This window comes from Rhincodon typus, chromosome 8, assembly GCF_021869965.1.
Source record: "Rhincodon typus isolate 14 chromosome 8, sRhiTyp1.1, whole genome shotgun sequence".
NCBI lineage: Eukaryota > Metazoa > Chordata > Chondrichthyes > Orectolobiformes > Rhincodontidae > Rhincodon > Rhincodon typus.
Window position 1 is genome coordinate 62,984,091 of NC_063339.1, and position 22,546 is coordinate 63,006,636.

Here is a 22,546-nt window from a genome sequence, read left to right on the forward strand (position 1 = left end):
TCCCTTCCCTGTCCTTGAGTGGGCCAACCCTCTCCCTGGCTAACCTCTTGCTCTTTTATATATGTATAAAAAAACCTTGGGATTTTCCTTAATCCTGTTGGCCAATGACTTTTCATGTCTCCTTTTGGCACTCCTGACTCCTTGCTTAAGTTTCTTTCAACTTTCCTTATATTCCACCCTTTGTGTGTTCTCAGCCTCCTATCCTTGATAAATGCTACCTTTTTATTTTTGATTAGGATCACAATATCTCTCGTTATCCATGGTTCCCTAAACTTAATACTTATCCTTCATCCTCACAGGAATGTGCTGGTCCTGAGTTCCCAGCAACTTAGACTTGAAAGCCTCCCACATACAGATGTTGATTTGCCCTCAAACATCTGCCTCTAATCTATATTCATTGGTTCCTGACTAATATTGTTGTTATTAGCCTTCCGCCAATTTAGCACCTTCACCTGACAGTACCTTAAACTTACTGAATTGTGATCACTGTTCCCGAGCTGCTCCCCTACTGAGACGTTGACCACCTGGCCAGGCTCATTCCCCAATACTGTGTCCAGTATGGCCCCTTTTCTAGTTGGACTATCTACATACTGTTTCAAGAAGCCCTCCTGGATGCTCCTTATAAAGCCTGCCCCATCCATGCACCAAGCACTAAGCGAGTCCCAGTCAATATATAGGAAGTTAAAATCACCACTACAACAACCCTGTTAATATTACATATTGCCAAAATCTGCCTAACATATCTGTTCTTCTATCTCCCAGTGGCTGTTGGGAGGCCTATTGTAAACCCCAAACATTGTGATTGCACCCTGCCTGTTCCTGAGCTCTACCCTTATTGCCTCGCTATATGAACCATCTGAGGTGTCCTCTCGCAGTACAGTTGTGATATTCTCCTTAACAAGTAATGCAATGAGATGTGCTGATTGGGCATGACTAGTATCAACACAGTCTCACTGAAGTAGCAAATTTCATGTCTGGGCCTGGATAGTGAATATTACTGTAATGAAATGGTAATTTTACTGGATTCATAATCCAGAGGCCCTGGCTAATGCTGTTAGAGTGTGGGTTCTAATTCAGCACAGCTGGTGGAATTTAAATTAAATTATTATATCTGAAATTGAAAGCTATTCATAGTGAAACATGAGACTGTCATCAATTTACGTTTATTAAACGCCTCTAATTTGTCAAAGACGTTTAGGGATGGACATCTTCTGCCCTTGCCTGGTCTCACCCTCATGTGACTTCAGACCTAGAGCTGTGTGGTTAGTTGAATTAGGGATGAGCATCAAATGCTGGCCTTGCCAACAACAACCTTTGCATGAATGAATGTAAAGAAAATGTACTGTGGGCTAACATGACCGTGTTCATTATTTGTCTGAACTCAAAAGATTTGAACTGCTTCATAAACCAGAGTGTGTGCCTGCCTGTATGAATTGGGTGTACTAAACACTGAAGGAAGTTGAAATATGATCTAGCTGACTTAGATATTTAAGTGCCAGATCATTTGTGATTCCATGACCTGAGCTGTCAGCATAATAGACCCTTGTGAAAGAGAACAGACTCGAAAAAAACCGAAAGAACTGTGGATGCTGTGAATCAGGAACAAAAATAGAAGTTGCTGGAAAAGCTCAGCAGGTCTGGCAGCATCTGAGAACAGGTTCTGAGGAAGGGTCACCGGACCGAAACATTAACACTGATTTTTTTCTTCACAGATGCTGCCAGACCTGCTGAGCTTTTCCAGCAACTTCTGTTTGTGTTAAATAGACTTGAAATACTGGCTTACGTATTTGCACACTGTCTGCTGTTAAAAATCAATTTATACATTTTATATTGGTGTTGTTCAGATTCTTGGATAGTTGTATTTGTGAGCCAGCTTCTGGTACTTCAACTGCTAAATCTGCCTTCCTCGCCCTGGCATTATACTGGTGGAACCAGCTTATTGTCAACCTGCAAAGCTGCTGCTGAGATAAGAAGTGTACTTAGCATTGTAAATGCTAAAAGCTGGTGTACAAACACCAGACTCTGAGAATCGGATAAAACAACGTCATAAGAAAACTCTGCAGTGAAAACAGGATGTCTGGTTGAATGTTCTGCTGTTAAGCTATTCCAGGCTTTTGTACTCAATAGCAAAAACTTGGGAGAACAGAAATCATTTAAATTGTATATAAGACTACTTGCTGTTTACCCATCTTCTTGACCCAACCCCAAAGGAATTACAATGGTGCAGATGGGAAAAATAATTATTAATAATTGTAAAATATACATTCAGTTAGCAAATGTACATGATGCAGGAGCTTTCTTCTTTGTAGTTTCTGTGAATTTTATGGCTGTTAAGTAGTGTTAATGCTTTTTGCTATTTCATAAAGTCATGTTGATTCTGTTTACATTGTTAATATCTCAAAGTTTGATACATTTTTAAATATTACCATCTAACATATGAAAATAATAAAAGGCACAACACAAAAAAATTCTAATAAACTCTCTTGGCAAATGCAGATTTAAACCGACACCCTGCCACTTAACTAATGAGTTTAATGACATGTCAGTCTACATGATAATTTGGAATTCGTACTATTCATATTTTGGAAGAACATGCAGACAAATGAAAGAAATAATTAATATGATCTGAATTTTTTAAGCTGAGGACACATATAATGGTTGAGAGTGAACTCAACCTTACTGTCAGTAATTCAGATCATGAGTTCTAGCCAAATTCAAACAACAGACTAGAACGCGTAAATCTAGGCTGATATTTCAATTCAGTATTGTGAGAGTTCTGTAGTGTCAGCAGTTTGATGTCTTTTGGAGAGGAATGATAAACCAGGATCTTGTGTGCCCTCTTAAGTGGATGTGAAAAGTCCTATCATGCTAATCAAAGTGGAAATTTTCCCATGATTCTGGCTAACATCTATCCTTCTTCCAACTGCACTTTATCGGCTTTTCTAATAATTTATCTCCTTGCTATTTATTGGACCGAGATATGGATAAATTGGCTCTGTGATTTCTCAATAAACCTACAACAATGATTAAATTTCATCCGCTGAGAAGCACTTTAGGACATCTTAAAGATGTGGAAAGTGCTGTACGATATGCAAGCATTTTGTTATTCTGCATATGCTATTTTGAACCTTATCTTTAGAGCATTGGCATTCTGAACCAAATAAAAGACGTTTTCTTTAACTGTAAACTTTTAGGAAAGCAACATTGCAGAGTTATAGAATTTGTATTGATTATATATTATTGTAGTCAGTTAACTCTTTTACCTGGATAGCTAGTTTGTAATGCAGATTTACGACAACGGTGTGCATTTAGTTCCCACACTGGCTGAGGTGAACATGAAGGATTTTCCTTCACAACTCTCCCTTTACCTGTGGCGTGGTGACCGTTGGGTTAAACCATCACTCTCTAATAAGAGAACTGCCCTATGGTCCTCTGGGACTTATGGCAACTTAACTTTTATTTAATCATTTCTGTAGTGTTATGTGAGATCAGTAATGTTGTTACTCTTATGTTGAAAACCAAAAATAATTGGACAGATAACTTCTGTTTGCATGCAGTGTTTAAAATTAAAGACTTGTATTTACATTGTGTCTTACACAACCTCAGGGTATCTCAAAGCACTTGTATCCAATAAGATATTTCTGAAATGTAGTCATTGTATGTAGGAAACATAACTGCCTAACAAGCTCCCATAACCAACAATGTGATAATTTCCAGATCTTTTTTAAATGTTGAAAATGTCAAATGGTGAAATAGCTATTTTACCTTTGGTATATTAATATTTTTACAAATAGAAACGTAGCTGTGTTTGTCAGACTTTGGTGCAAATAAATTTAATTTTGTGTTTCAAACCAGGTGACTCGTTTGCACAGTTTCGGTTTGCTGAGGAAAAAGAGTGGGAAATAGAGGGGACTTCCAGTAAACAGGTAGGTTTTTGAAAACTTGTCCAGTAGAATTATTTTGCCATAGATCTTTAGCCTCCTAGAAGTTGCAACATCATAGATGAGGCAAACCCATATGACAAATTATACAAGTGCACTGCAATTTAGAAATATCCTGTATGTACTCTAATACCACTTCTTGTCAATGCCCATTTTTCTTATACAAAAGCAGACAATTTTTATGGAATTTGATATTTATTATTCCTCTACTTACCTTGACTCAAATCACATCTAGGCCTTGCTGTGACATTTTCCTGATTCATATTGTGAACTGCATCTTCTATTTTGGCAAAATCAGATTGCAAAACAGAAATTTGAAGATAAGTATAAATCTGGTGAGTTGTATACCAAGATAGGGAAGCAAAAGTGAATTTTCTCGCTTTCCCCAGTATAGTATATAATTAATTTCTGTAAATTTGGACTTCTTGACTTAATACCATGGCACAAAACAATATGGATTTGATCTGCCCATGCAGTAGCATAGAAATATTGGTGTACAGGAGTTTTATGGCATTCTAGTAGCTCAACTGTTCAAACTGTCGACAATTAAAATTTACTTATAATGAGTCATAGAGTTGTACAGCATGGGAGCAGACCCTTTGGTCCAACTTGACCAGACATCCCAATCTGACCTAGTCCCATTTGCCAGCATTTGGCTTATATCCCTCTAAACTCTTCCTGTTCATATACACATCCAAATGCCTATTAAGATTTAAAAAGTGTTGTAACCATACCTGTCTCCACCATTTCCCCTCACAGCTTGTTCCATACACGCACCACCCTCTGCCCTTCTGGTCCTTTTTAAATCTTTTCCCTCTCACCTTAAACCTATGTTGTCTCGTTTCGCACTCCCCCACCCCAGGAAAAAGACTCTGGCTATTCACCCATGCCTCTCCTGATTTTATAAACCTCTATAAGGTCACCCCTCAGTCTCTGATATCACAAGGAAAAAAGCCCCAGCCTATTCAACCTCTCCCTATAGCTGAAATCCACCAGTCCCAGCAACATCCTTGTAAATCTTTTCTGCACCTTCTCGAGTTTAACAACATCCTTCCTATAGAAGGGCGACCAGAATTGTACACAGTATTCTAAAAGTGGCCTCACCAATGTCCTGTACAGCCTCAACATGACATCCCAACTCCTATACTCTGTTCTGACCAATGAAGTCAAGTGTGCCAAATGTACTCTTCACCACCCTGTCTACCCACTTTAAAGGAACTATGTACCTGCACCCGAAGGTCACTTTGTTCAGCAACACTCCCCATTAACTGTATAAGTCCTGCCCTGGTTTCCCTTACCAAAATACAACACCTCTCATTTATCTAAGTTAAACTCCAACTGCCACTGCTCAGTATCTTGGCCCATTTGATCAAGGTCTTGTTGTACTTTGAGATAATCTTCTCCGTCCACGACACCACCTATTTTGGTGTCATCTAACCATAACCCCTATATTGATATCCAGATCATTTTTATAAATGACAAAAAGCAGTGGACCCAGCACTGATCCTTGTGGTATACCACTGGTCACAGGCCTCCAGTCCGAGAAACAACCCTCTGCCACTAGCCTCTGCTTTCTACCTTCAAACCAATTTTGTATCCGATTAAATAGCTCCCCCTGGATGCCTTACTAACCAGTCAAATATTTTGCTGAAGTCCATATAGACAATGTCTGCAACTGTTCCCTAGCTTCCCACAAAGTTCTAGGAAACACGTGATCAGGTCCCAGGAATTTATCTACCTTTATACATTTTAAGATCTCCAGCACTTCCTCTTCTATAATATGAATTCTGTACTTAAATAATAAAATCAATCAGCTGTCAAGAGGCTCTCCAGAGAAGAACATTTGATGTTGGCAGAAATTTTCTATAACAATGGCCCTGTGTGCAGCTGTTTCATTACATGAAGTAATACAGCATTTTTTAATTAACTTTTCACCTTTTTGTCTTCCCCCTCTCCTCTCTTTGAAGGCATTGAGCATTCTCTGGCTTCATCGATATTAGTTCCCACTAATATGAGTCACTTAGCTGTTCCTTGTTTTTAGTCTAGGGAGTGATTGTCATCAGTCTGTTCAAGAGGTATCATAGCTCAGCTAAATACAGTCTTCATTTCATATCTGTTCTCAGTAGGAGTCATGTAGAAGCAAGAAGTTAGTCTGTTTTCCACTTCCGAATGTAGAAATACTGTAATTAATAGCAAAAGGTCTTGATGCCACCTTAGCAGAGATTGATTAAGAAAGACTACCAGGATTGAAGCTTTTTTGTGTGCTTGAGCCAGCCAGACACCGAAGGACACAAGTGTATAATGTTACTATTACCATTATGCAACTTTCTGGTACCCTAATGATGAAGTATATCAACACACATTATGGTTAAATTGAAGTATCAAGAAGCTCATAGTTGAGGCATCAGGTTTTAATGTAGAACACAGTTATCTTTCCATAGAGTAAGTTGAGGGTCACTTCTGAAATTTTGCCTTTTCTTCTCCCTTTTACTTCACCTTCAGTCAAGTGGGGGGGCTCATAATTTAAATCAAAGACAGGTTTGTTCTTTAGTGTTAGACTTCCCTACATGGCAAATGCTATTTTTACCAGTAATGATACATATATTTAATTTCAAAAAGGAGAAAAGATGGCATATCTTTGGCTGAGTATGAAACCTAAGGTTTCAAAGTGCAGTGGAGGGATTTTTGATTTCTTGGACATGAAATGAATTGACATTTGCACTTTAACTGCTTTCAAAATTGTCTTATTTTCTCGTTTATAAAGGCAAAGTGGTTTATCTCATAGGATCCCTACAGTGAGGAAGCAGGCCATTTGGTCCATCAATTCCACACACAGACCCTCTGAAGAGCATCCCACCCAGCTCACCCTCTGAAGAGCATCCCACCCAGCTCACCCTCTACCCTATCCCTGTAACCCTGAATTTCCCATGACTAATCCACCTAGCCGCCACATCCCTGGACACTATGGGCAATTTAGCATAACTATGCTAAATTTAGCATAGCCAAGCCACCTAATCTGCACATATTTAGACTGTGGGAGGAAATCCATGCACACACTGGGAGAATGTGCAAACTCCACATAGACAATCACCCAAGAGTGGAATCGAACCCGGTCCCTGGCGCTGTGAGGCAGCAGTGTTAGCCACTGTGCCTCCCCTGAATTCTCAGCAGCACCTCTACACAGAAATTATTTCAGGCCGTTTCTACATGACAAAAGGTGTACTTTAGATTGATGTTACCTGTTACTACAGAAAGTAATTCATCTGTTTTCTGTACCAGGAGGAAGAATAGTTTTGTGTGTCTCACCACAGCTTTAGCTTGTTTCTACTTACGTTTCCTAATTTAATTGGTTTAAACCAAATTTCATAAATTTTGTCAGAACATCATTACGAAAACAGAAGATTCTTCAATTTATTTTTCATGCTCATTGATTGTGGATGTCACTGACTAAGGCGGCATTTATTTCCCATCCCTAATTACTTGAAAGAATGGTGTCATCATGCTGCTGTGCAGCCCACCATTCTGTTAGGAGGGAATTTCCAGAATTTTGGCCCAATGACAGTGAAGGAATAGTGATATTGCTTCAAGTAAAGATTTTGTGTTATTTGGAGGGGAACTTGCAGGTGGTGGAGTTCCCATAGATCTGCCTTGGTCTTTCTAGGTGATAGAGGTCACAGGTTTAAATAGGTACTGTCAAAGGAGTCTTGGTGAGTTGCTGTGGTGCGTCTTGTGTGTGGTACACACTGCTGCCATTGTGCATCAGTGGTGGATGAGGTGTCTGTCAAGCCAGCTGCTAAGCCCTGGATGGTGTTGAGCTGCACACATCCATGCAAGTGGAAGATATTCCATTGTATTCCTGACTTGTGCCTTGTAGGTATTGGATAGGCATCGAAGAATTGTGAGGCGAATTGCCTTCTTCAGAATTCCTCTCTGAGCAGCTCTTCCAGCCACAGTATTTATCTGATCTAGTTTAATTACAGGTCAGAGTAACCACCAGGATATTAATATTCCAGGATTCAGCAATGGTAATTCCATTTCATGTCAGTGGGAAATACTTAAATTCTCTCTTGTTGGAGATGGTCATTGCACGGCATATTTGTCACGTAAATGTTACTTGCTCAACTTGAATCTTGTCCATGTCTTGCTGCATATGGACAGGGACTGCTTCAGTGTCTGAGGACTTGAGAGTAGAGCTAAACATTATGCAGTGAACATCCTTTTGACCTCATGAAAGTCATTGTTGAAGTCATAGCTGAAGACATTTGGGCATAGGACAATATTCTGAGGACCTCCTTCAGTGATGTCTTTTCACTAAAATGATTAACCTGCAACAATCACACTGACCTTCCTTTATACCTTTCTACCGAATTCCTGTGGATTCCAGTTTTGCTTGGGCTGTTTGTACCACACTAGATCAAATGCTGCCTTGATGTCAAGGGCACTCACTCTCACCTCACCTCACTACTGAAGTTGAGCTGTTTTGTCCATGTTTAGACTAAAACAGTAGTGAGGTCAGGCACTGAGTAACCTTAGAAGAATCCAAACTGAGTGCCACTGAGCAGATTATTGCTGATAAGTGCTGTTCGATAGCACTGTCAATGATAGCTTTCATCACCTTGTTGATAGAGAATACACTGATGGGGTGGTAATTGGTCAGGTTGGATTTGTCCTTTTGTTGTGAACAGGACATAGCTGGGTAATTTTCTACATGACCAGATAGATGTTGCAGCTGTCCAGGTGCAGCATGGCGAGGGGCATAGCTAATTATGGAGTACAAGTCGTCAGTTATCTGTGTCCATTGTCTTTCCAATATCCAGTGCCCTCAGTCATTTCTTAATATAATGTAGGATGATTAAATTGGATGAAGATTGGCATCTGTGATCCTGGGAACCTCAGGTGGAGAACTAGATAGATTATCCACTTGGCACTTCTAGCTGAATTTGGTTGCAAATAGTTCAGCTTTCTTATGCAATGGTTTGTTGGGCTCCAGCATCATCAAGGATAAGGATATATCTGAAGCCTTCTTCAACAGTTAATTGTTTAATTGACCACCACCATTCATAACTAGATATAGTAGGGCTGTCGAGTTTGAATCTGATCCATTGGTTATAAGATCACTTAGCTGATATACAGAATAGATTGTTGGCATACAAATAGCCCTGTGTTGTAGCTTCACCAGGATGACACCTCAGTTTTAGCTACATTCATTGTTGTCCGTACTTGATGATGAAGTGAGGGCTATCCTGGGCCATGAGTTCACAAATTGAAGTGGAGTACAGTTCTGTTTCTGCAGATGGCCCACTGCCTCTTATTAGTGCCCAGTTTTGAATTATTAGGTCTATTCAAAATCTATGCCATTTAGCACGGTGATAGCACTACACAACATGATGATGGGTATGTAGGGATTAATCTTCATGGCTACAGTGTGTGGTAAACATTTTGGCACTAGGTAGATTGATGAGGATGAAACAAGTATGTTTTTCATTCTCAATGGTTCCTCGTTGGCTGTTGCAGAGTCTGCCTGGCAGCTATCTCCTTGAGGACTCAGGGAGCTGAGCCAATAAGGTGCAATGCAGCCACTTTTAATGATGGAAAATAGTTCCCCATTCAGATTACATTCTGTGCCCTTACCAACCTCATTGCTGCATCCAGGTGAAGTTTAACATGGAGTAATACTGATTTATCAGCTCAGAGAGAACGGTAGTAGGTGATAATCAGCAGGAAGTTTCCTTGCCCACGTTTCACCTGATGCCATGAGCATAGGGTCCTAAATCAGTGTTGTGTATTCCTAAGGCAACTACATCCTGACTGTCTTTATCACTGTGTCACCTCTGATGGATCTGGCCTATTGTTGAGACAGGATATAGGCAGGAATGGTGATGGTATTGTCTGGGATGTTTTCTGAAAGGTATGACTATTGTCAAGCTGTTTTTTGACTGGTATGTGGGACAGCTCTCCCAATTTTGGCATATGCCCTCAGATATTTGGAGAGTTAAAATCTAATCAAGTACAGTCAGCATAGCTTTATGAAAGGGAAATCATGTATGACTAATTTATTAGAGTTTTCCAAGGAAGTCCGAACAAGACTGGATAAAGGGGAACCAGTAGATGTGTTGTATTTGGACTTTCAGAAGGTGTTCAACGAGGAATCTCACAAAAGGCTAAGTATAAGATAAGAGCCCACAGTGTTGGAGGACATGTATTGGCATGGATAGAGAATTGGCTAGTGGGCAGGAAGGAAACAGTGAGTGGGGATAAAGGGTTCTTTTTCAGATTGGCTTCCACAGGAATCAGTGCTGGGACTGCAACTGTTTACAATGTACAAAAATGACTTGGAGGAAGAAATCGAATGTACTGTAGCCAAATAACACAAATATTGGTGGAAAAGCAAGTTGTGAGAGGGGTACAAACAGTCTCAGAAGAAAGGGGTGCCAATTTAAGTCTCAGAAGAAGAGGAATTGTTTCTCTCAGAGGGTTCAGATTCTTTGGGCAGCAAGAAGGGAGCTGTTCAATCTGTGCACCTTTTAAGCAAAAACCATTTACCTTCCTGTCCCCACAGAGCTCATCTCTCCCTACCTCGACTTGGTCTTTTTTCCACTGGTCCAGTCCCTGCCCACAACCTTCGTGTTAGGTTTTGTCAAACTCAATTCAGGCCAACAAGATCAGTTGGTTTGGCCACATCCAGTTTTTAAAAAAATTGCTGTGATATTTAAAGGGACTTTGCATCTGTTAGCAGTTAGTTTGAGCTCTCTTCCAGCCATTGCTGCATCGGAGCCCACTAGTTTAAAATTTTGGGAAGCCCTGCCTTCGAAGGTACACTGGAGGCTTAATATTTTTTTCCAACCTTATTCTGGAGATCCATATTAAAACTATGAACTGCTGCAGGCCTCCTCCTAACCCAGTCTCCCGATTGCCTGCCTTCATGCGCTTTTCTGGCACCCTTTAGCATATGTCTGAACCAGCTAACCTTGCTAGCACCTTATGTGCAGTCTCGTGGGCCACAGATGGTGCCCACTGTTCACAATTGTGTCCTCATGAGGCTGTTGTCTGAGATAGCACAGTCCTACCACAAATTTCATTAAGCAAACAATGTATTAGGATCATATCTCAATTCAGGTGTCACGCACTTATAGGCCCAAAGGTTTCTTGTGGTATTTTTGTTCGATTGCTTGGCTTTTCTTTGGTTGTAGAATTTGGAGAGTAACAAATCAAGAAAAGGAGACAATTTCCTGTCAAACCTTGGTGACAAACAGTTAGAGATGCAACCTGCTCCCTTTAGCAATAAAGGTAACTATAAAAGCAGTAAGATAAAAATTATGCTGCTAATCTGAAACATTAATATTTTGTGAATGCATTCTTTAATTGAAAGATAGTCACTGGACTTCTTTTAAGAATGTCAGCTATTCAGGTAAGCTATGGCACTGACGTTCAACTTTTCTGTTAATGATGTATAGGATGCAGATGTTTGCAAAACTTTTATATAGGGTATTAAAAAATATAATTTGACAAATGGGTGCCTATGCAGAGAGTTGTGGAAATATATATGTGTGCTGCAGACTTGTGCTCAAGTCTTGAAAGCTTGAGTAACTATTAAGGAATTCAGATGTTGGTACTTCCCTGTGTAGCCTACTGTATTGTGTAAATGCTATAGTTGAGCTTACATAATGAAACTTTTTGAGCGGTAGAGTCATCATGACACAGAAAGAGGCCACAAGAGGGGCTAAAGGTAGACAAGTCTCCTGGCCCTGATGAAATGCATCCCAGGGTACTAAAAGAGGTGATGGGGGAAATAGCAAATGCACGAGTAATTATTTACCAAAATTCACTGGACTCTGGGGTGGTTCCCGCAGATTGGAAAACAGCCAATGTGACGCCACTGTTTAAAAATGGAAGTAGACAAAAAGCAGGTAACTATAGGCCAGTTAGCTTAACTTCGGTAGTGGGGAAAATGCTTGAATCTATCATTAAGGAAGAATTTGCAAGACATCTGGATATAAATTGTCCCATTGGGAACACCCAGTATAGGTTCATGAAGGGTAGGTCATGTTTAACTAACTTGGTGGAATTCTTTGAGGACATTACTTGCATGGTGGACAATGGGGAACCTGTAGATGTGGTGTATCTGGATTTCCAGAAGGCATTTGACAAGGTGCCACACCAAAGGCTGCTACGTAAGATAAAGTTGCACAGTATTAAAGGTAATGCATTGGCATGGATAGAGGATTGGTTGACCAGTAGAAAGCAAAGAGTAGGGGTAAATGGGTGTTTTTCTGGTTGGCGGTCAGTGGCTAGTGGTGTACCTCAGGGATCGGTGTTGGGACCTAAATTGTTTACAATTTACATAGATGATTTGGAGTTGGGGACTAAGTGTGGTGTGTCAAAATTTGCAGATGACACTAAGGAGAGCAAAGTGTGCAGAAGACACTGAAAGTCTGCAGAGGGATATAGATAGTCTAAGTGAGTGTGCAAAGGTCTGGCAGATGGAGTACAATGTTGATAAGTGTGAGGTCATCCATTTTGGTCAGAATAACAGCAAAATGGACTATGTTTTAAATGGTAAAAAATTGCAGCACACTGCTGTGCAGAGGGACTTGGGTGTCCTTGTGCATGAATCGCTGAAGGTGGGATTGCATGTGCAGCAGGTAATTAAAAAGGTAAATGGAATTTTGTCTGCCATTGCTAGAGGAATGGAGTTTAAAAACAGGGAGGTTATGTTGCAGCTGTATAGGGTCCTGGTGAGGCCACACCTGGAGTACTGTGTGCAGTTTTGGTCTCCTTACTTGAGAAGAGATATACCAGCACTGGAGGGAGTGCAGAGGAGATTCACTCGGTTGATTCCAGAGTTGAGAGGGTTGGATTATGAGGGGAGACTGAGTAGACTGGGATTATACTCATTGGAATTCAGAAGAATGAGGGGAGATCTTATAGAAACATATAAGATTATGAAGGGAATAGATAAGGTGGAGGCAGGGAGGTTGTTTCCACTAGCAGGTGAAACTAGGACTAGAGGGCATTGCCTCAAAACAAAGGGAAGCAGATGTTGAACTGAGGTCAGAGGAACTTCTTCACCCAAAGGGTTGTGAATCTGACGAATTCCCTGCCGAGTGAAGCGGTTGAAGCTACCTCACTGAATGTTTTTAAGGCAAGGCTAGATAAATTTTTGAACAGTAAAGGAATTAAGGGTTATGGTGAGTGGGCAGGTAAGTGGAGCTGAGTCTCAAAAAGATCAGCCATGATCTTATTAAATGGCGGGGCAGGCTCGAGGGGCCGGATGGCCTACTCCTGCTCCTAGTTCTTATGTTCTTATTCCTCTTATTTATATGTGGCTTTAAAAGTTTTTACTACATATCGTATGCTGATTTGCAGCAACCTGTACTACTGAAAATAGAAATAAATATGGTTACTGAGAGTCACAAAATGTCAAACTTTACTCGAACTGACCAACTTTAAGGCAAGTTGAGAACAGGAAAGTGTTATTTACCATTCCGTTAACTTCCAGCTCAGTTTGTCTGGCTTTTTGTGAAGGTTAATAACCTATGCTGGGATATGGTTCCAGAGCCAGCAAAAAGGCTTTGTACCAAAACCATATTTTGAATTGGACAACTCTGGGTTCAAAACTCACTGTTAGTTGACATCTGTGTGTGCATTTCCAGTGAGATTCATTTAATCTTCAGGAGTTGGGTTTCATGCTCATATTTTGCTCTTTGGTGGGTTCAGTTATATGGTCCTGAATACTGTTTTGGCTGAAAGCAAACAAACTATATATTGCAGGTACTTCCTGAGTTGAACAGCTTAGTGCCAAATCACATGCTGTATTCATCCATAGAATCTTTTTCAGGAACATATTATTTTGTTCTAACCAGTTGAGACAACTTGCTTTTAGCACAAGTCCATGCTTTTCGCCATTAAAATTGGAAGGTAGATGTCTTTCTACTGTAAGCAATTAGGTTTTCTTGAGTGAAAAAAAATTCCTCAGCTGCTAACCCTGAGATAAATAATAAAGATGCGACATTCAACACATGACCTTTGTGCAGTCTTGTGAGCCCTCACACATGTAGAAGATAAGAGAGGATAATGTCCCATAGAAAAGGAGGGAAAATAGTAGACAGTTTTGTGTTCTTTGGCTGTTTGATCCTGAGACCACAACTGATTAGTTTTGTTTTATTTTGGAGCTCAACAGCAGTAGTGCTTATTTTGGTGTACTTTTAAGTTCTTCATTCCTAATGCTACTTTTCAGTCAGTACAGTCCAATTAGGTGCTCTTTTCTTGAGAAGCCTGTATCCTTGTTTCGCCTATGTTCAGTATTACATTCTTAAATCTGTTTCCCCAAAGAGCTCCTTAAGATTTAAATTCGTTATATTTTCTAAGTCTGCTGAGGTAATTGTGACCAGGCTTGATAGTTGCAGCTAATATTCCATCTCCAATATTGAAGATTCTCATAATAGTGTTTATGAGATATGAGGACTTTTCATATGTTCCATGAAGCCTGACTGATTTCATTGTCCTTGGCAAAAGTGTTAACTTTAACTCAGACTGTATTCAGACTGTAATACAGTCAGTTTCATGGAACTTGTCCAGCTATTTAGATCAGGTCAATGCTTTGGTTCTTCTATATTGCAGTCTGCGTTGGCCATTGGAATTCAAAGATCAATTATCTGTATTTTATATAGTCATTGCAATTTTAAGTGCCAACCTCTCTTAGTTTTGAGTAATTTTTCACGGCTTTTTATGATGAAGGCTTGGCTGAAGAGTCCAGACCAACAAAAGCATGAGCTCGTCAAGGGGCTCCAATTTGAACACCAAAGTAAATTGTTGATTTGGCTTAATTGGCATCTTTAAGTGGTTGTAGTAAGTTGTATTTACTGATCTCTTTTGTCACTTTTTATTTGGATAAGATTAAGAAATATGAAATGTTTAGAGCCTTTGTTCTTGATACTTTAACTGCCTATCTGTAGGAACACCAAGATTTTTTTTTAAATGTGTGTATACGCTCACAAAGAAGGGAAGAGGCATGAATTGGACAGTGGGTGTAAAGGGATCATCAGTTGGCATAGAGAGCATGGGGGCAGCATTGTGCTGTGAGTTAGAATGGAGGGGCATGCAGTTGGCATGAGTAAGACCTTTTGAATTTAGCTTTCAACAGATTCTTAAATTGCTGCATTAGTCATAAGAGAGTCTGGTCTGATACCGAACATGCAGTGTACAAATTCGCTACTAATATCCTTATGTTGTGTCAGTGACAATTGCAGGTGTTGGGAATGCAGGCTGTAAATCCAGGGGCGTCACCCCTGACATTTTTAAATGGCTCCATAGTAGTTCTGACAGAAAAAACCCTGGACTGTGTTTTAGTACAATAATTCAAGCATTATCCTTTTTAAATATACTATGTTGTACTGCTCTCTTCATAGAGATAAATTTAATTTCTAGTCAGACAATCCATTGGAAATATTGTAATGCATATATTCTCCCTGCTTAATTACTTATGTACCAATGTCCTGTTGTGCTTTTCAGCTATCACCTTTGTTTGTTGACTGCCAATCTCTGGCTCAATCCCTTCAAGAACTCCCCCTCTACCTTAGACTGAATGTGGAAGCTGAGTTGGTGCAGGTAGGATTCCTTTATTAAATCCATCTACAGAATAGAAGAGTTGATTGAGAATTTTGTTTGTAGCCAAATTTCAAATATTTAAGTCAGTTGCTAGGAGATGTTTAAGAGCGGTAATAAATGTTCTCCTCAGAATTCCCTCCCACAAGCAATGAAACTGAAATCAGCAACTGAACTGTATGATCGATATAACTTACATTCCATTGCTTTTTGGGTTTCGAGGAGCATGTTGTATTTAATTGCCTAGTCGGTTTTATGGAGCTTTACAACACACTGCTCAATTATTATGAATATCCATTTGGCTTATAAAGATCATGACCTCTTTCTGTTTATCAGGTACTGTAAGGTTGAATGGTTTGTACCTTTCAGTTTATGACAGAATATGTAATGAATTGGAATTAGATAATTGGAGAATTACCAAATGTTCCTGCACAGAAGGCACTACTAAATTAATTATACTTCCTCTGTTCTTTCCCCGTAACCAGACAAATATTTCCTTTATTCAGTTTCCTTATGATGATCTAGAGTGGAAGAAACAGAGTCGTCACTTTCACATTTTATTGTTTCTTTTCCCCCCTTCTGTCACCTCTGGTTCTTTCATAAATTATTTTAAATCTGCGTTCACTGGTTTCTCATCCTTCTCTGATTACAAATTGTTTTATCTGTTTACTCGAACGTTATTACTCTGAACAGTTCTGTCCCTGTTGTCTGTTCTAAGGAGACTGCTCCAGCCTTTCTAGTTTTCCCACGTAACCAAAGTCCTACTTCATTGGTATGATTCTAGTAAATCTCATTTGTATCCTCTCCGAAGTATGTGCAGAATTGGCCATATGACTCCAGTTTGAACTTGGACAGTCCCTTATAAAAATATAGCATGAACTTCTTGCTCTTATATTCTAAGCATCTATTCAAAAAGTTAAGGATCTCATGAACCTCTTCTACTTGTCATGGCAAATTCAAGAGATATATGTACATTTCCTGAGTCTTTCTCTTTCTGTCATATCGTCTTCATGAAATCCCTCTATTTTATCAGTAAAATCAATGAAGGTGATTTGCCTTTAACAGATCTGTGTGGGTTTTTACTCACGCATATTGTTATCTCAAAGTCGCCCCCATGTGCAATGCGTATAATTATGTTTATTCTTGAACAAGGTTGTAAACATTTCCAATACTATCCATTACGTAAGGAAAAGTGGAAGATCGTATAACAGCCTCCACATCACCCATCTGGCCCAAGTAACTCTTGTATTTCTGGGTGCTGCTAAAATTTTAAGTATGTTCTCTATTGAAGAAAGAAATATGTGTGTGTGTATATAAAGTAAAAATAGTTAAAAGCGTGAGATGTTGTTGTCATCAAACACCAAATTAATTTTTTTTTACATTTTCATGTCAAAATTCCTTAAACAATAAATTGTTTAGTCACATTGGCAAATTCAGCCTCTTACTTCTGTTGTGTCCTTCAAATTTAGATCACTCTACCTGCTGAGCTACCACAAGTGAGACTGAAGGATTTGCATGATGGCCCAAGTAAATTTAGAGCACAAGCAGCAACTCCCTTGGGAGTTGTTAATACCATGCCACTAAATGCAGTGGCTGAAGATCCAGGCAAACATACCTTCAATGTCACACTTAACTCTGCAATACAAGTACCTAAGAGTGCCCCTTCTGCATCTCAGCAAGCACCAGATAAGCTAGACGAGGAGCTGGATATTTTACTTCAATTAGGAACACCTGCCAGTAAAAGTGAGGGTGATTTCCTGAATATAGCTCAAAATTCAGAAGTTCTTTGTGATGCTGAAACAGTTACAACTTCAGCCGGTAAGTAAAAGCTTTTTTTTATTAAAATGATGGAAATAATTGATATTGACCTTTTACTTAAATAGCATGTTTATATCTAATTTGGCATGTTTTCTATAGCACTCATCAAATTAAATTGCATTAACTAAATATATAATTACTGTAAATAAATATAGCAATTTCATATTATCCAAGGGCGATATGAACACAGACTTTCCGCCAGTAACAATATAATGATCGTGGGAGCAAAATTAAAAACTGGGGTCTAGGGCCATCCTCACGAATCAGCAGATAACAAGGAGTAAGTGCAGTCACGGTTACACTTTACAAAGTTAGAATTAATTGCTCCTGACATAAAAGAGGCTACATTTAAAATTGAAGAAACAGCACCTAGTTTTATGCACAATATTACCACTTTACAACTGTCTTGTTACTGCTAGAATGTACTTATGCTACACATTTGTCTTAGCTTGGAGGTTGGTTCACCTGTGTATTACCAGAGAAGCCAGTTTGTATTTTACGTGGGGACTTATTGGTGCAATAAATCACTATTTCTTTGCTGTTATACAGACTCTTCAGGTACTGAAGTGGTAGACAATACAAATTCACAACTAACAGAAACGGCTAAGAAGCTTGACCCTGAAGAAGAACTGGAAGATTGGTTGGATAGCATGATATCATGATTAGGGTTTTGCAAGTAAAAGAAAATTAAAAGTACATTAACTGTAAACATAACAGTGGCATCTTAACTTCCTGCAGCGTTTATTCCAACTGAATTTCATTGCTGACAAGTTAAATACATATTTTAAAAAATGTGTGAAATGTTGGTGTAAATGTTTACACCCAGTGAAATTCTGTTGAATAGCTTAGATTTAGTGACAGAGTTCTAACTAATTACATGTAAAAAGATTGCAGAGTCAAGGCGTAACGAAAACTGTTGAAAACCATGAATAAAGTGGCCTTTTTTCTGCGTAAAGAGTTAATTCACACATTAATCAAATGACTCTTTTTTATATGATCCATTTTCAACAACCTTGAGTCTACACTCATGGCCAAACATTTTCATCCCAACCAATGATAGCAGAAGTGCTATTGGTAATCAGATTTAGGATAAAAAGAGGTAATCCTGTAAAAAGATATATTATTGAATTTAACTTGCTTTATTTCACAACTGTGCATCACATCGCAAACAGTCAGCACTGACCAATTCACTAGTGCCAAATGATTTGAAATTGAAGTTTTAAGGAAAAGTGTACAAACAAGCAGACAGCCAACGCACATATAATATTAAGTGTTACAGAATTTCACAAAATTAAATGTCTTATCCAGTAACAACTTTGTAAGCAGAATGAGAACAAGCTTAAGGTCATACAGCACACAATAAGACTTGACATTGTGAACAGGAGAATAAATTCTAAGGTAGCTTTTCTGATGAGCATAAACTAAAAAAACAGAACATTCACATTGTTGCATAGCTTTGGCTATAGGTAAGGCACTTTTTTTCTAGTACTTTTTTGCAGTTTTAACCCTTGTTATACTTGTTGGTCTGTCTATTCAGTTAACCAAAGTCACAGCAAAGGTTTATTTAAAGTCTGGTTATATCACTTCCAATTCTGATAAGTGTTGCACTTTCAGTGCTTAATGATGAATATCACTGCATTTTAAGACAGTTGTATTTTTAATACCTTTCACATTTATTCTCATTTTGCCTCAACAATAAGTACCTGCTTACTTCATTTTCCATTCATATATTCAAGTAAATCTTTATGTGATGGTCAGTAAGTAAATTCAAGAAATGTTTCCATTTATCCAAGCTGATCCTCATACTGTTTGCGGAAACAGTCTCCAGCGGGGAAAAAGTCCCAGCAGCGTTCCTGGTACATCTTCCACACAAAAGATTCCTTAAATTGATAGGCAGAAAATTATGAATAAAGTTATTTGTAAATCATACTTGCAAATATTAGATAGTTTCGTAGTGCTTTATCCTGTCCATTTAAGTCCGCTGGCTCAGTAACAGCGATCTAAACAATGAGCGAGTCAGAAGGGTCATGGCCGCTCCAGAATGTGAGACACATTCTAAGTTGATTTTTCTATCCACTACTGAAAGTGTGCTATCTTATCAGAGGTGTGGCATTGACTGTCCCCGAGGCATTATATAAAGAGTGAGCACCTGCAGTCATGACCACCATTTATCTCTTAACTGATTGTTTTGCATGTGTTTGTTATTTGCCTAATTGCTGTTGTGGGACAGTGCTGTGTATAAAATGACTAACCCTGCCAGCGAACATTTGAAAAGAAACAGTTCAAGTATTTTGAGAGACCTTGAGGAAGTGGTTGTAGTGTTCATGCCACACAAGTGTCAGTCAATGACCACCTTCAGCAAGAGAGAAGCTAAGCATCTCCTTTTGGTGTTCAATGGCATTACCGTTGCTAAATCCCCTACTCGCAACATCATGGGAATTACCATTGACCAAAATTTGAACTACGTTAGCCAGAAAGCTACAAGAACGGTTTGGAGACTGGGGATTCTGTGGTGAGTAACTCAATTCCTGACTCGACCATCTACATGGCATAAGTGAGGAGTCTAATGGAATACTCTCTACTTGCCTGGATGATTGCAGCCCAACAGCCAAGAAGCTTGACACCGTTCAAGTCAAAGCAGCCTGCTTCATCTGTGCCACATCCATCAACGATGCCGGTGGCAGCAATTCCACAGCATCAGCGGCAAGTTCTCCAAGCCACTCAGTATTCTGCAGCAAAACTGCATTTCTGTTCCTTCACTGTCAGTGGGTCGGAATCCTGGAACATTGTCCCTAACAGCACTGCTGTGGTGGTTTTAAGAATGCAGCTGACCACCATCTTCTCTTGGGGAAATTAAGGATTGGCTAAACAGTGATATGCACATACCCTGTGAGTGAATTTTTCAAACTCCCAAATTATTTTTGAAGCTTTTCTTTAGAGTGTACTCTGTATTTAGAGTTTGTAAATTGTGCTAATATCAGAATTATTTTAAGTACATGTCCACGATTGGATGCTGTGCACAAATGTGAATTACAGTTACAAAAAGGACCCTCTATTGTACAAAAGGAAGTAATAATGGTGATAAAATGACATGCTGTTCACTACCAGACTACTACAACTGGTCTTCACCTGACCATTGTTATTACTCTACAGCAGAAATTCTTGTTCCACAGACATTTCATTACTCTGCTGGGTAACATCATCAGTGCAGCCTCCCATGAAGCACTGCTGTATTTTCCCATCTGTTATTTAAACACTGGTGTCAGTTGAGTTGGATTACCTCACTTCCGGTTTTCCTTTGCAGTCAAGTATATATAATGTCTAGCTTTATGTGTTTGTTGATGGCTTTCTTAGTGGAGAACCAGGCCTCCAGGAATTCCCGTGCTTGTCTCTCTTTGGCCTGTTCTAGGATCCTGGTGTTGTCCCAAATCGAACAGAGACAAGCACGGGAATTCCTGGAGGCCTGGTTTTCCACTAAGAAGGCCATCAACAAACACATAGAGCTGGACCCTATATATATACCCCACTGCAAAGGAAAACCAGAAGTGAGGTAATCCAACTCAACGGACACCGGAGTTTAAATAGCAGGTGGGAAAACACAATGGCACTTCATCGGAGGCTGCACTGATTATGTTACCCAGCAGGGTAATGAAACGTCTGCGGAACAATGAACCAGCTTGGCCAGTCAACTGACCACAGCATCCACAACCCGAGCTACAAATCTACTCAAAAACTTTCTCTAATGAACCTTTATATCTGTAAGATGTGAGTATTCTATTACCCACCTGGTACGCCTTCACAGTGTAGCCTTGTTCAACTTAGGGGGCTAAAGTTCTGCTGCGCATGTCTTAACTCATCATGTCCTTTCAACCCTTCACCTCTTTGCTCACTGACATATATTGTCTCTCAGTTAAGCAACACCTTGATTTTAAAGTTTTCACCCTAGTTTCCAAATGATTTGATAGTGCACCTTCCCATCCGACACTCCATCTCTAAACATTTCCAGCCCTACACTCCCCATGAGATATCTGTGGTCCCTCGTTCATGCATCCTGACACTATCTCAAATTTTATCACTATACGATTGGAGGTTAAGCTCAAAACTTTGGAATTCTCTCCTTACATCTCTCATTCCTTCTTTAAGAGGCTCCATAAAACCAACTTCTTTGACCAGGTTTGTACCCATCTGTCCTAATTTTGCCTTAGGTGGTGCAAACTTTTGTTTGTGTTTGCAATATGTTCCTATATAAAAGTTCTTGGAATGTTTTACTATGTTAATACACCATATAAATAAAATGTTGGTAAAATACATGAGAAGTAATGTAAACTATCTTCTAGTGATTAAATTGTGATAAATATGGCATTGTGGTTCTAGAGAAATGCAGGTGGAGAGAAGTGATATGACTGCAAATGAAGAAAGAACTAGCTGCCTTATTGATTACTGACCCCTTGTCCTGAAACTATGATCCTCTTATTCTAGACTCTGGCCAGGGGTAATCTACCCATCTGGCCTCAAAAAAAGGCTATTTGCCTTCAGTGAGAACCCCTTTTATTCTTCTGCGCTCCACAGAACGTAGGCCCATTCAACTTGATCTGTCCCCACAGTACATCATTCTAATCCCAGAAACCAATTTAGTGAAAATAATTTGCACACCTTTATGATAAGTATACCCTTTGAAAAGTAAGGACACTAAAATAACATTGCAGTTCTGATATTTCCAATCCCCACCATAATTGTACTAAATTTCTTACTCTAAGCCTTTATTACAAAGGGGTTGGCATATCGGATACGTTTAATTTATTACTTGCTCGCTGTACTTGCATTTTAAAACTTTCTGATTGGTGTACAGACACTCAAATCTCTCTGAATACCAACACTTAGTAGTTTGTCACTCCAATACAACCTTTGTGTTTTCTTCACAGCTTACTTTCACACTAGGTCACTTTATTAATGTTACACATGATCCCCTCTTCTAAGTGATTGAAATACATATAGCCAAAGCACTGATCTATGTAGCATTCCATTAGTTATAACCTCAAAAATTTCAACAGGTTTGTCAAAAACTAATTTCCTTTCATAAAGCCATCCTGACTCTGCATAATTAGTGATTTTGGAACAGTTGTTAACATATGCTTAGTAATAGACTCTAGTTTTGTGTCCTTTATTCAATGCTCACAGTATGG

General features: G+C 39.2%; 2 protein-coding genes across 2 annotated transcripts in view; one reads left to right on the forward strand and one right to left on the reverse strand.

Annotated features, from left to right (window-relative positions):
- Nucleotides 1-3,022: 3,022 nt before the first annotated feature.
- Nucleotides 3,023-21,671, forward strand: aven (apoptosis, caspase activation inhibitor). Its single transcript, XM_048600438.1, has 5 exons — nucleotides 3,023-3,082; nucleotides 3,795-3,926; nucleotides 15,453-15,548; nucleotides 17,015-17,363; nucleotides 17,913-21,671. The coding sequence occupies exons 1-5, from the start codon at nucleotides 3,023-3,025 to the stop codon at nucleotides 18,023-18,025; spliced, it is 750 nt and encodes a 249-aa protein (XP_048456395.1). The 3' UTR covers nucleotides 18,026-21,671.
- The window catches only part of LOC109938260 (ryanodine receptor 3), a 37,491-nt gene continuing 34,092 nt past the window's right edge, over nucleotides 19,148-22,546 (reverse strand). The window contains exon 13 of the mRNA XM_048600439.1: nucleotides 19,148-19,243. Within this exon, the coding sequence (XP_048456396.1) occupies nucleotides 19,148-19,243 (96 nt within the window). The remainder of the gene's footprint in view (nucleotides 19,244-22,546) is intronic.